General features: G+C 45.0%; 1 protein-coding gene across 12 annotated transcripts in view; it reads left to right on the top strand.

The window, feature by feature from the left end:
* fryb (furry homolog b (Drosophila)) overlaps nucleotides 1–12220 on the top strand; it is a 65739-nt gene extending 53519 nt beyond the window's left edge. For 5 of the 12 annotated variants that reach the window (XM_054730820.2, XM_054730811.2, XM_054730810.2 and 2 more), the window contains exons 38-65: nucleotides 361–511; nucleotides 1029–1132; nucleotides 1600–1691; nucleotides 1806–1899; nucleotides 2017–2236; nucleotides 2358–2509; nucleotides 2631–2818; nucleotides 4074–4168; nucleotides 4268–4466; nucleotides 4557–4778; nucleotides 4900–5274; nucleotides 6043–6213; nucleotides 6297–6437; nucleotides 6543–6728; nucleotides 6819–6983; nucleotides 7235–7309; nucleotides 7424–7594; nucleotides 8080–8274; nucleotides 8355–8492; nucleotides 8580–8794; nucleotides 8900–9104; nucleotides 9232–9381; nucleotides 10333–10431; nucleotides 10504–10587; nucleotides 10826–10843; nucleotides 11000–11110; nucleotides 11248–11483; nucleotides 11730–12220. In XM_054730820.2, the coding sequence (XP_054586795.2) occupies nucleotides 361–511; nucleotides 1029–1132; nucleotides 1600–1691; nucleotides 1806–1899; nucleotides 2017–2236; nucleotides 2358–2509; nucleotides 2631–2818; nucleotides 4074–4168; nucleotides 4268–4466; nucleotides 4557–4778; nucleotides 4900–5274; nucleotides 6043–6213; nucleotides 6297–6437; nucleotides 6543–6728; nucleotides 6819–6983; nucleotides 7235–7309; nucleotides 7424–7594; nucleotides 8080–8274; nucleotides 8355–8492; nucleotides 8580–8794; nucleotides 8900–9104; nucleotides 9232–9381; nucleotides 10333–10431; nucleotides 10504–10587; nucleotides 10826–10843; nucleotides 11000–11110; nucleotides 11248–11483; nucleotides 11730–11988 (4511 nt within the window). In that variant the 3' untranslated portion in view covers nucleotides 11989–12220. Of the gene's footprint in view, nucleotides 1–360; nucleotides 512–1028; nucleotides 1133–1599; nucleotides 1692–1805; nucleotides 1900–2016; nucleotides 2237–2357; nucleotides 2510–2630; nucleotides 2819–4073; nucleotides 4169–4267; nucleotides 4467–4556; nucleotides 4779–4899; nucleotides 5275–6042; nucleotides 6214–6296; nucleotides 6438–6542; nucleotides 6729–6818; nucleotides 6984–7234; nucleotides 7310–7423; nucleotides 7595–7759; nucleotides 8057–8079; nucleotides 8275–8354; nucleotides 8493–8579; nucleotides 8795–8899; nucleotides 9105–9231; nucleotides 9382–10332; nucleotides 10432–10503; nucleotides 10588–10825; nucleotides 10844–10999; nucleotides 11111–11247; nucleotides 11484–11729 lie in introns of those variants that run through there. The other 7 variants (XM_054730817.2, XM_054730816.2, XM_054730815.2 and 4 more) reach the window with 6 other exon arrangements.
* The last annotated feature ends 539 nt before the right edge of the window (nucleotides 12221–12759 follow it).

The following is a 12759-nucleotide window of genomic DNA, read 5'->3' as shown; positions in this document are numbered from 1 at the left end:
ATTTTTAGTCCAAATTCTATTCCAGTTTTATTCTAGAAAATAAACATCTAAACATTTGAGTGTGAAAGCCCTCAAAATAACATTAGGTTAAACTTAAAGTGCTTACTTAAGTACTAGAGACTGTATAACATGCCTCTAAAACAGTTTTGGCCGTTAAATCAAGTGAGTTTAAAGGGAAGGCATTTTCATGTGTCTGGTGTGTTTACATGACAGTTGAACTCATTTTAAGTGAGTAAAACTAATTTTAAAACACATTTCTAGACATAAATCACAAGATAAACATCACAATAAAAACAAATAAAGCAATGTTCATGGGAAAGCAATTTTAAAAAGTTGCATTTTTGTGCGTGTTTTCTTCAGGTGACCCTCTCCCTCCCTACGCTGGATGGCTATTAGGTGTCCTGGAGACCAATCGGCCTCAGCCTTTACCCATGCCTGTTAATGGAGGCTGCTGGGCACCTCTGGTTGACTACCTTCCTGAGACCATCACTCCCAGAGGTCCTTTGCATAGGTACAGACTAGACTAGTACACCTACTGACCTGGACCTGGAACAGACATGCGACTTAGCTTGTTGCAGTTTCTAAGATAATCAGAAACTGTAAACAACTTTTTTTGTCTCTACTATGTATAGAATATAACAGATTTAACACTTTAATTTTCTACTTCTCTTTAAAGTATTTATGCAAACAGACCAAGAGAATAAGGTAGTAGTGGAGCTTCCAGGAAGGGAGCTTGTGCATCTTGAGTTTTTATTTGAAATATGTTGAGTACCAAAGACAGATTAGCAGTAGCAAAACAACACAAACCAGTTTATAAAGTATCAGACCTAATTGTTTTTCACAGAGTGATATGAAATCACTTCCTCCTTTAACCTGCTGCAGATTTTTGTGTCAGTTTTAGACGTAAAACCAGTTCTTGGTGTGTGTTTTCTTTTTTCTGTTAGTTTGATTCATGCAGGAACCAAAAGTTAAACACAATCGAGCTTTAAAACCAGCTCCACATTTCTGATTGTTCTGTTTGTCTTCAGGTGCAACATTGCTGTGATCTTCATGACTGAGATGGTGGTGGACCACAGTGTGAGGGAGGACTGGGCTTTGCATCTGCCTCTGCTGCTGCACGCCCTCTTCTTGGGTAGGTGCATACACAGCTATAATATGAAAACTTAAAGAATTATTACACAAATCGTCTGTTTTTAATATTTTTAATGATGGAACTTCAGAAGAACTTTGGGAAACTTGACCTGAAAAGATCAAAAACACCGTCAGGTGTGCAGACTTCCCTCTGTAGACCTGAATGGACTGTTTTCACTACACACACATTCCCGTAGCCCTGCCAGCTGTGCAATAAATGTGTTGTTAGATTTTCAGGAGATTCAGCACCTTAACTCCTGAATCACACTATCATCTCATCTTTAATGTGCCACGAATACGAGAAGTAGCTAAAAGATCTGATGTTCGTACAAATGTTGGATAAGAAACAGGAAGTACTTTCTTCACACTAACATGTGTGTGATTGAAGCAGTGTGAGAAATGCACAGCTTGTGTGATTTTACATGTTGGTGTAGTAGTATTTTATTATCGATTTGTCCTTTTTACCAGGTCTGGACCACTACAGGCCAGAGGTTTATGAACACAGCAAGCGTCTCCTTCTCCATCTCCTCATCGCTCTTTCCTGCAACAACAACTTCCAGGTTAGAATGAGAACCTATAATAATAATTCCAGTTTAGCTTATTATTTTAAGTCATAGTTTAATATTTATGAGCTGTGAAAATCCATTTACACTGATGAGATTTTGTGTTTCCAGGTCATAGCTTCAGTTTTGATGCTGACGAGGGAAATTAAAGATAACAAGACCCTGACGATCAAGTCCAGCTACCACGCAGAGTACCAGCAGTCACGTGAGTAGCAGTAGTTAGCGTTTATCTGCTACATTTTAGTTGTTTGAACACTTTGAACTGTTAAGAGATGAAAATAAAAGGAATTATATTCATAATTGACATTTTTGGTTCCTTTAGAAGCGTCTGACTTCCTGCGGGAGTGGCAGGCATCTCCAGTGGTGGACTCTGGACTCAGTTCCACCTCCAACTCATCCTCTGCCAGTCTGGGTGGGGGGAGCACTGCAGGCAGTGTTGGAAACTTGCCCCTTGTGACGCCCGACGATCTGGAGGATCTTGAAGACGCTCCCAATGAGACGGATGAGAAGACCAACAAACTGATTGAATTTCTCTCAACCAGGTATTAACATGGGTACACATGAGTGTTCTGTGTGAGAGTTGGTGTAAACTACGTGTGGTGTGTGTGCCCAGTTCTGTGCTTGTGTAACTTGTGTGTGGTGCTACTGGTGGTGGGTATACAGTGCCTGGAGTACTGTGTTGTTCTTGCTCAGAGCTTTTGGGCCGTTGTGGGCTCATGAAGACATCACACCGAAGAACCCCAACTCCAAAAGCACCGAGCAGCTTTCCAACTTCTTGCGGCATGTTGTCTCTGTTTTCAAGGAGTCCAAAACTGGTGAGAAACCACTGATGTTAAATAATAATAATGATAATAATAATAAGTAATACTACATTTTGTTTGATCATCTTCAAAAACAAATTGCACATGTTGTTAATTTTATTATTTTTTTTAACAGACTTCCACCTCGAACAGCAGCTGAGTGATGTGGCCTTGCAGACCGCTCTGTGCAGCTCTTCGCGTCATTATGCCGGGCGCTCCTTCCAGATCTTCAGAGCCCTCAAACAGCCAATCAACAACCACGCTGTCTCTGACTTGGTGTCTCGCCTTGTTGAGGTGATAGGAGAACATGGGGATGAGGTGCAGGTGAGAAACCAAATAGCCCAAGGTACTGCTAATGCAAGCCCAAGCTAATACTAATGCTAGCTCAAGCTACTGCTAATGCAAGCCCAAGCTAATACTAATGCTAGCTCAAGCTACTGCTAATGCAAGCCCAAGCTAATACTAATGCTAGCTCAAGCTACTGCTAATGCTAGCCCAAGCTAATACTAATGCTAGCTCAAGCTACTGCTAATGCTAGCCCAAGCTAATACTAATGCTAGCTCAAGCTACTGCTAATGCAAGCCCAAGCTAGTACTAACACTAGCCTGAGCTAACGCAAATGCTATCCCGAGCTAATACTAATGCTATCTCAAGCTACTGCTAATGCAAGCCAGAGCTAATACTGATGCTAGCTCAAGCTACTGCTAGTGCAAGCCAGAGTGAATACTAATGCTGGCCCAAGGTACTGCTAATGCTAGCCCGAGCTAATACTAATGCTAGCTCAAGCTACTGCTAATGCCAGCCCGAGCTAATACTAATGCTAGCTCAAGCTACTGCTAATGCTAGCCCAAGCTAATACTAATGCTAGCTCAAGCTACTGCTAATGCTAGCCCAAGCTAATACTAATGCTAGCTCAAGCTACTGCTAATGCAAGCCCAAGCTAGTACTAACACTAGCCTGAGCTAACGCAAATGCTATCCCGAGCTAATACTAATGCTATCTCAAGCTACTGCTAATGCAAGCCAGAGCTAATACTGATGCTAGCTCAAGCTACTGCTAGTGCAAGCCAGAGTGAATACTAATGCTGGCCCAAGGTACTGCTAATGCTAGCCCGAGCTAATACTAATGCTAGCTCAAGCTACTGCTAATGCCAGCCCGAGCTAATACTAATGCTAGCTCAAGCTACTGCTAATGCAAGCCAGAGCTAATACTGATGCTAGCTCAAGCTACTGCTAGTGCAAGCCAGAGTGAATACTGATGCTAGCTCAAGCTACTGCTAATGCCAGCCCGAGCTAATATTAATGCTAGCTCAAGCTACTGCTAATGCAAGCCCAAGCTAGTACTAACACTAGCCTGAGCTAACGCTAATGCTAGCCCAAACTACTGCAAATGCAGGCCCATGGTAAAACTAACATTAGCCAGAGCAAATGCTAACGTCTTGAAGAATTAAGCATCTTGAAGCATTCATGTTCCAGGATGTCAGTCACTTTGCCAGACACTCGCTTCTTAACCATTGTTCTACTGCCACTTTAAGTACGTTTGAAGCACATCTGCATAACTGAACACATCTGGGCTTCAGGGCTATGTGATGGAGGTGCTGCTGACCCTGGAGTCGGTGGTGGTCAATCTGGCAGAGTGTATGAAAAACAGTGACCTTATGGCAGCACTTACCAGGTAGGGCTTTGTTTTAATATAAGAAGATTATTATACAAGCCTCATATATTGAATACAGTGGCATTATAAATAATAATGATGTAACTGTTTGATGGATAGGACCTCCTCACCAGACTTTGTGACTAGTGACAAACTTATGAACAGGAAGAGCACAGGTCAGCTGAACTTTCCCGGACCTGGATTTGGTGGTCTTTCGTCACAGCGCCACCAGCGCTCTTATTCTGTCCCCAAGAAGTTTGGGGAGTGTGGTAACCTGTTGAGTGATCCTCCTCGTAGTGCCACCCTAGATCGAATACAGGCAAGAAACAAGGACTCTTGATCAGATTAATACATTTTTGGGAGGATTGTGATATGTGTTTCTAACCAAATGCTCGTTTTGAATCCTCAGGCCTTCAATAGTCATGGTCTCACCCGAGTAGCGAGGACCCCAGGATCCTGCACATCTTCGACCAATCGTATAGATCCCAGCGTGCTGTCAGATCCATCACACGTCTCTCATCCTTATTCAATACTGGCAACAGTCTTCTGGGTGGCGGTGTCACTCATGGAGTCAGACTTTGAGTTTGAATACCAGATGTCACTTCGTCTTGTTCACAAATTACTGTCAAAGGTACAAGAGAGTAAAGTGTTTGATGCCTCTATGAGAACAGAAGGATATCAGTGTTAAAGGTAGTCTCCTATTTAGCCTCAAGTTTAGCCTTTAATAGCATTTATGTTTTTTTTTATGCTAGGTGCCGCTGGACAGAGCTGAAAACCGCGAGCGTCTGGAGAAACTGCAGGCTCAGCTCAGATGGAGCGGGTTCTCTGGCATTCAGCAGCTGCTGTTGAAGGGTTTTACCTCCCAGACGACCTTTGACCTGACGTTACAACTCTTCTGCCAACTTACACCAGTCTCCCGTGTGCCTGTGGTGGACAGCTCGCAGTCTATAGGTGGATCCCAGTCCTTTAGTCCTGTTGGATTCTCTAACATTTTCAAGCTAGCTGAACATTTTTCTCCTTGCTTTGCAGGTTTTCCTCTGAACGTTCTGTGTCTGCTGCCTCACCTGGTGCAGAACTTCAGCCACCCGACACAGTTTTGTAAGGAAAGTGCTGAGAGGATTGCACAGGTAATTTGGTCCCTCAAGTTCTTTCATTTTCATAGTCTCAGGACATGGTTGTCAGAGCAGACAGCGTGAGGGGAAAGCAGATTTTTTTTAATATTTTATGAAAAGTTTAAAAGGGGCAACGGGTTTCAAGGCCGAGTTGACTCAGGAACTGTTTTTTTAATTCTTAATTTAGAAATAAAAAATAGTCCTCTACCCCTAATTCCTGCATTAGCCGCGGATAAAGAATCGACGAGGAAACGCTTGTATTAGAAAAGCCTGACAATTAAACAAAATTTGCACTCATGGACTCGCCCATCTTGACTCGTGACGGGGAAGGCTGTTGTTGGGTCAGCGTCCAGGAAATAGCAGAGAACTTCTCGGCTCGTAGAAACTAACCATTAGCATTAGCAACTCCATCACACAGCAGAACTCCTTCAGACGTGTTATTTGTGGGGATAAAACATCAATGTAGCAAAGCAAATGGAGTCAGTGGTCGAGTCGTGGAGCTGTTAGCCAATCAGAGGTGTGATGTCTGAATATAAGAAAACTAATAATGAGTAAGACTCCAAATCCCGCCTTTTTCTGCTTTCTTCTGCTCCGGCTAACTTCTAATTCCTGAAGCAGGAGTGCCTGAGCTCTTTTCCCACAGAGACTGACTCACAAGGCGTACTAGAGACCACTGCAAGTGTAATAAAAAAAGAGTGAACTTGGATCTTTAAATGCAAAAACAGACAAGAACACAGCATCTGTGTGTGGCTCAGAAATCTGTTAACATTTTGCTTTACTCAGGTGTGTCTGGTGGAGAAGAACACAAAGCTGTCCCACCTGGCCCATGTGATGACTCTCTATAAGACACGCTCATACACTCGAGACCCATTCTCCTGGGTCAGCGTCGTGTGCCGCTACCTCCACGAAGCGTTCTCCGACATCACACTCAACATGGTCACCTACATGGCCGAGGTGAGTGCGTTGCGTCCTTTTTTCCCAGCTTTGACCTAAATCATGCATCAATTATTTCTCATCAAGTGTCTCTCGTGTCCCAGCTGCTGGATAAAGGCATTCCCAGCATGCAGCTGCCGCTTCTTCAGATCATCTACTGTCTGCTCAGCCACATGGACCTGACCGCTGTTCAGGTCAAACAGTTTAATGCTGATGTCCTGAAGACAATTGAGAAGTTTGTCCAAGTGAGTGTCCAACAACAGCACTTTGCCCTTTTGGTATTTCTTCTTGTATTTATTATTTTCTCATGCTTGGAGATAACTTTTATGCCGTTTGACATATTTTTGTAGACCATTCACTGGAAGGATGCTTTAAACATCTTGAAGCTTGTAGTGTCGCGTTCTGCCAGTCTGGTCCATCCGGTCTACAGCCACTCACAAGGTGATCTGTCCAACCTTGAGGTGAGCAGAGTGTGGGACGGGTCATCTAAAGCTCTGCCTGGAAAAACTCTGGATTTCACCTTTGACATTTCCGAGGTGAGGCCAGAAACGTGTTACCAATAGCCTGATATCCACCTAAACGTCCAGATTGGATATCTGTGGTAACAGCATTTGAATTTTCTGTAGACGCCAGTTATCGGGCGTCAGTTTGATGAGCTCCAGGGTTCAGGGGGCAGGGAGGGGAAGGCCAGAGCCATGGCCGTAACACGGAGCGCCTCCTCTACCTCGTCCGGATCAAACTCCAACACCATCCTGGTGCTCGTCAGCTGGAGGCGCCCTCAATCGTCTCAGGTTGTTTGTTTATATTTTTTAGTTTTGTTGTGAATTTTCACTATTTATATATATATTATATTGAATCAAATCCAAATAAATTATTTGGATGTAACTGGGATAAACAATAATAATAATAATAAGCACCATGGACTCAAAGACAAACAGAATAAAACATCATTTATGAGCTGTCATGTAAACATGAATATTTGAATAAATGTGATGTCTTTTTGTTTTTAATGGTTGATGTTTTCAATCTTTAACCGAAGCAGAAAAGAACCAGAGAGAAGCTGGTGAACGTTTTGTCTCTGTGTGGACAAGAAGTTGGACTCACCAAGAACCCATCAGTAAGCTATCTTTATAAACAAGACCGCTCACGTCCTCATAGCAGCAGCGTCGACAGAAACGGTTGTTTTTACACAAATTCATCCTGGATGCTTCATTTCCCTAATCCTCCTCAGGTGATTTTCTCGTCCTGTGGCGACCTGGACATGATGGAAGTCCGGGAGAGTGGCGTCTCGTCAGAGGAGGGTGGAACCAGAGAGGACACGCTTGACGACACGGCCAGCGAGCAGCAGTTCAGGGTCTTCCGAGACTTTGACTTCCTGGACGTAGAGCTGGAGGATGGAGAGGTGAGACTTCTGTGTATAATTTAACAAAGGGTCTGCCTCTTTCCTTCCTGTTTTAATGAAGTTGTCTTTAACATCAATGCATCTGAAAGAAATTTCTCTGTCCCTCCTCGTCTCTGTCTCTGTCTGACTCTGTGTCTTTTTCTCCCCTCTGCTCTCGCTGCCCAGGAGCTCCAGGTAAGTTGTCCCAAATTAAGCACTAACATCAGCTTTTATCAGCGCGGTGGTGTTGCTGGCTCCCATTTTTCATCCGGAATAGTTCAAACTTAATGCTTCATGCTCACATCTTGGTTGCAGAACTACATTTTTGCCATGACTGCTACATGCTAAGTCCTGGTTGGATAAATCATAAAAACGAATGGCTTTCCAGCATATTGTCATGCCATTAGTAGCAGTTCGTTTTGTTGCTTGTAAACAGCAAATGTTTCATTTTTTGAGGGTTAAAACCATTCATGGTGATGAAATCCACTTTTCTGTGTTTCGTCCAGGGAGAGAGTGTTGATAACTTTAACTGGGGAGTCCGTCGGAGATCACTGGACAGCACAGAGCTGGGCGACATGCTGGAGGAGAGCCAGCACTCAGGCAGCACCCCCAGCTTGGGTCACGAGGACCCCCACGATTCATACGAGTCCTCAGAGGAAGAGGAGTCTTCAACGAGCCAGAGCCTCTCCCATTCCCAGCTTGTGCGAAGCCTTCGTTCGTCTAACTCAAACATCCATCGATGAAAAACTAAAACCTAATGTTGTTTTTCATTTTGCTCCAGACAAACCCCTCCCCATCAGAGGAAACCAACCACACTGATTCTCTGTCTACGTCTTATGAAACGTCAGCCGACCCCCTGTCTCTGAATGCCACCACACCGGGTCAGGGAGTCCTCGCTGATGATCACGGCGGCCTATATGTGAGGATTCATGTGAACGCAGCAGCGACTTTTATGAGTTATTGTCCTGGAACGTGTGAGGTCATGTGATGTCTATTGTCTCCTCAGGTGAGGACGTGTGGCGAGGATGAGGACACTCATGCTCAAGACGACGAGCTGTCCCTGGGCACCAATGAGCTTCCTCACGGCTCTGACTGCGGTGAGAGCTTCACCCTGGAGTTACCGGGACAACCTCAAGATCAGTTAGCTAATCTGGACCGCGGTCTGAACGCTGATTACTGCCAGCCCCCACTGGACTTTCTGGACCCCAACTGTCTGCCCAGGTAGAACCTAGAACCTTTTCCCTATTAAATAACATTTCTAAACACATCCTAACATCTTGTGTAAATACTGACATTTGTATTATTTCGTTTGTTTAAATTTACCAGCTTACGTGGTGAAATCGACGATTTAGAAGACCTTGGGTTTCCTCCTCCCCCCTCTCCATTTTTTTCCGCCATCTTGGCAGCTTTCCAACCCACGGTGTGTGACGATGCGGAGGAGGCGTGGCGCTGTCATGTCAACCAGCTGGTGATAGACTCCGATGGCTCTTGTGCTGTCTACACTTTCCAAGTCTTCTCATCACTCTTCAAGGTTATTAGATTGTCGGGGGGGTTGAGACCTTTTTTTAATGATCTCATGTCCAGTAGGAATTTGTTTTTTTTTGTTTTGTTTTTTTCATTTACCGTTTAGATAATTCTTCTCAAATTTTGTTTTGCAGAACATCCAGGGTAAATTCTGCACCTTGACCAATGATGTTGCCACCTACCTTGGTGAGGGGTTGAGGGGGATTGGATCAAAGTTTCGCAGGTCCTCCCAGATGCTGACTACATGCTCAGACTGCCCAACCATTTACATTGATGCTGACACTGTGAGTGACGCTGGTAAACTTTATGATTTGTTGCTGACTAAAACATCTCTATATCAAGTTTAAAGGAGCAACATGTAAGAATTCTACAGATAAATAATCACAAAACAGTCTGATGTCTAAATCATGTTGGGAGGAAGGTTATACGTAAACGAATTTCATTCTCAGCTGGCTAGGAGGTTGTCAGTTTTTCTCCTTTCCAAAAAAAAAAAAAACCAAAAGCGTAGTCACTGTTTACACTCAGTGAGTTTGTAACGTGGCTGAATTTGCAGTGAGCTAACGCAGCGAGCTAACGCAGCAGCGCCGGCGTTTATAATTTGACACTGCCAGAAGATTTTTGAAGGGCCAAAGCCAGTAAACTGGAGCGACTCTAAAGTTATTTTGTTGTACCCCTAAGAAGCCACAGCATCCTTTTGTTTTACTTTAATATTGATTGTAGCATGTTAGAGGCTAACATTGAGCTAACAGTGCTAACAGTAAAGTAGAAGCAAATAGTCAACTCTAAAAATATCTAAAACCAATTTTTTTAGTTACCAACAACTTGATATTACAGTGAATTGTGTGTGTGAAGTGAATAATGCGTCAACCGTGACATTTTACTTCCTTTAATGAGTCATTCAGAACTAGAACAGGAAGGCAAGATGGCAATCAAACACAATTCTTCTAATGCTGGAAAAATGTTACTGTAGTAAGTGTGGTAAGTGCTCCCTACCGTAAAATACCAGAGTGCCAACACTAGATATGACAATAATTTATGTACTTATCAACTTAATGTGTGTCAGTCGTCTTCATCTGTCATCTAAAGTCTTCTGGCGCTGATCCATAACTGGCAACGGCCATGAAACAGATTTTATAGCTTAGGAAGATGGACTGCAGTTACCTAATCTGACAACAGGATGTCATTCTTACTAAGTGTACCTTTCATAAAACATATTTTTATTTGTTTTTATACAGATCATGTCCTACGGCCTCCTGGAGAAGATGAAGTTCAGTGCACTGGAGCTTCAGGAGTACCTGGACACTTACAACAGCAGAGAGGAGGCTGCTGTATCGGTAACTCAACCTTTTCTCTTCAGATGTTTTGTTTTTCTTATGAATGCGTGACTGAACGATATTTCACCACAGTGGCTGAGGAACTGTAGAGACACATTTCCCAGGTGTCCCGGAGACAACGTGGTGACCTGCCAACCTGGAGACTCAGAGGAGAAGGTACAGGCTGATGACGTGTTTACACAGGTCTAAAGATGACAATATAACCTACCTAATGTTCCTTCTATAAAATGTTTGGCTGTTTGCTGTTTTCCTCTTTTGATTTTTCTCTTACTGGTCACTAAAAAGTTCAATTCAAACTGTCTAATTCACTTCCTGAATCCTTTGCATGTGTTTGATTGGTGCTGTTTTTCTCTCGCCTCACTCTGACGCTCTAACATGCTCTCTCGCTGTCTAGCAAATGGAATCTCTCGCAGTAAGTTCTACAAATTTCTTCACTTCACTGACTTGGATTCGTCTGAAATAATCTGCTTAGCTGCATCGTGTCAGCTAGCTAGCTAGCCGTGTGTTTGTGTGAATCTATGGGGAACGTGTGGCTGTGGATTCATCCCACCTTGTTTTCCTCTTGCAGCAACTGGAGCTCTGCCAGAGGCTCTACAAGCTGCACTTCCAGCTCCTCCTGCTGTTCCAGTCCTACTGCTCGCTCATTGGTCAAGTTCACGCCATTAGCTCCGTGCCTGAGGTGAACCAAACCTTTCACAATAAAAGCATCTCTAATTATCTAACGGAGCTGTTGTGTCATGATTAGATACTTTTGTTTGTGGTCAAATTCTTACTGTAATGACCTAAATCCTCATCTGCTGCCTTTGCACCTCTCAGCTGCTGAACATGTCTCGAGAGCTCACAGATCTGAAGACCAGCCTTCAGGCAGCAGAGGCAGCTGTCGCCAGCGACCTGGAGCATAAACACTTGGCCCACATCCATGCACACGCTGCCCAGGTGGCGGCAGTAGTCGTGCCCAACTTTGCGTCCTCCGAAGCAGCCGTGCAGGCCATACTGGAGTGCCTCAGGAGCCACGAGTTCACCAAAGCTGTGCGCTACATCCAGGAGTGCCGGTGAGAAACTTTTAATTACGACTAGATGACTTTATTTCAGATTTATCGGCTTTTCTAATGTGCTAAAAGGGTTCCCACTAAAATGTTTTTAGCCAAGATGTTGAAAAAAGACATTTTGTTTTTGGGGCAAATTTTTCATTTGTTGAAAAAAAAATTCAGCAGCTCAATAGTTCTCTGCATTTTTAACCAAGGTTTCTGATTGTTCCTAAAGCAACCATGTCACGTTTTCTGTGGTCTTCTCTTCAGGACGCAGTGGCCCTGTGGGGTGTTTGGCGGCAGCTCGGAGAGCGAGGTCCAGACGCTGCTCAACATCTACTTCCGTCACCAAACTCTGGGTCAGACGGGCACCATCGCCCTGGTCGGCTCTCGCCAGGACCTCAGCCTGATCTGCTCCAAGCTGCTGGAGCTCAACGGGGAGATCCGAGACATGATCCGCCGCGCCCAGGGTTACCGGGTGGTCACAACTTACCTCCCCGACTCCAGCGCCTCCGGGACAAGCCTCTGACAGGATCTCAGGAGCCCCCCTCCTCCGCCTCCTCCCCCACCCGCGCAACCATTCACCCTCCCAAGAGCATCTCCACATCCCTCTCTGACATTTCAGCTGGCTCACACAGAGGAGCCACAGCAGCCACACACGTGGCCCCTCCCCCCTCCTACGTATCTGCTGCCGCGGCTGCACCGCCCCTCCCAACACTAAAACTAGAAGCCGTCTTAAACTGGGACCTTCCCCTGCAGTTTTCACCATCACCCACTGTGAACACTGATGCCTCTAAAGGTCCAGACCTGCTCTCATCTCATACCTCTCATCTCACACAGCTGGACTTCCCTCCAGCCCAAACGAGACAACCTAGGAGGACTCACTTCAGAGACACTAGCCTTTATTGTCCTTTCAGAGCACACAAGCCTCCTTCATCGCAGCTGTGCAGCTACAAAAACCTAAAACCACCCCATAGCACGCTCCCCACCATCGCCTCAGAGCCCACCTTGCTCTCAAACGCCGCATCACCTGTTATTTCTCAGGGCTCACATATTCCCCATTTCCCCCACTCTCCATACAAGCACCCGAACTCACCGTCAGCGCTGCAGCCAGACCATGTTCCGTCTTCACTGCTTTCCCTTCCCTGCACCACCGGCCCAGAAGATGCTGCAGCGTGGGCGTGTTGCTGCTCCCCCACTGGGGAGGCCACGCCCTTGTCGCGCTACCTGGGGAAGGTGGGGCAAGCTGCCACACCCCTTCTGAAAGCAGGAGGGCTCCTGAGTACCGAACCATCAGACG

This window comes from Nothobranchius furzeri, chromosome 10 (assembly GCF_043380555.1).
Source record: "Nothobranchius furzeri strain GRZ-AD chromosome 10, NfurGRZ-RIMD1, whole genome shotgun sequence".
NCBI lineage: Eukaryota > Metazoa > Chordata > Actinopteri > Cyprinodontiformes > Nothobranchiidae > Nothobranchius > Nothobranchius furzeri.
This window is presented reverse-complemented; position numbering and strand designations above follow the sequence as displayed.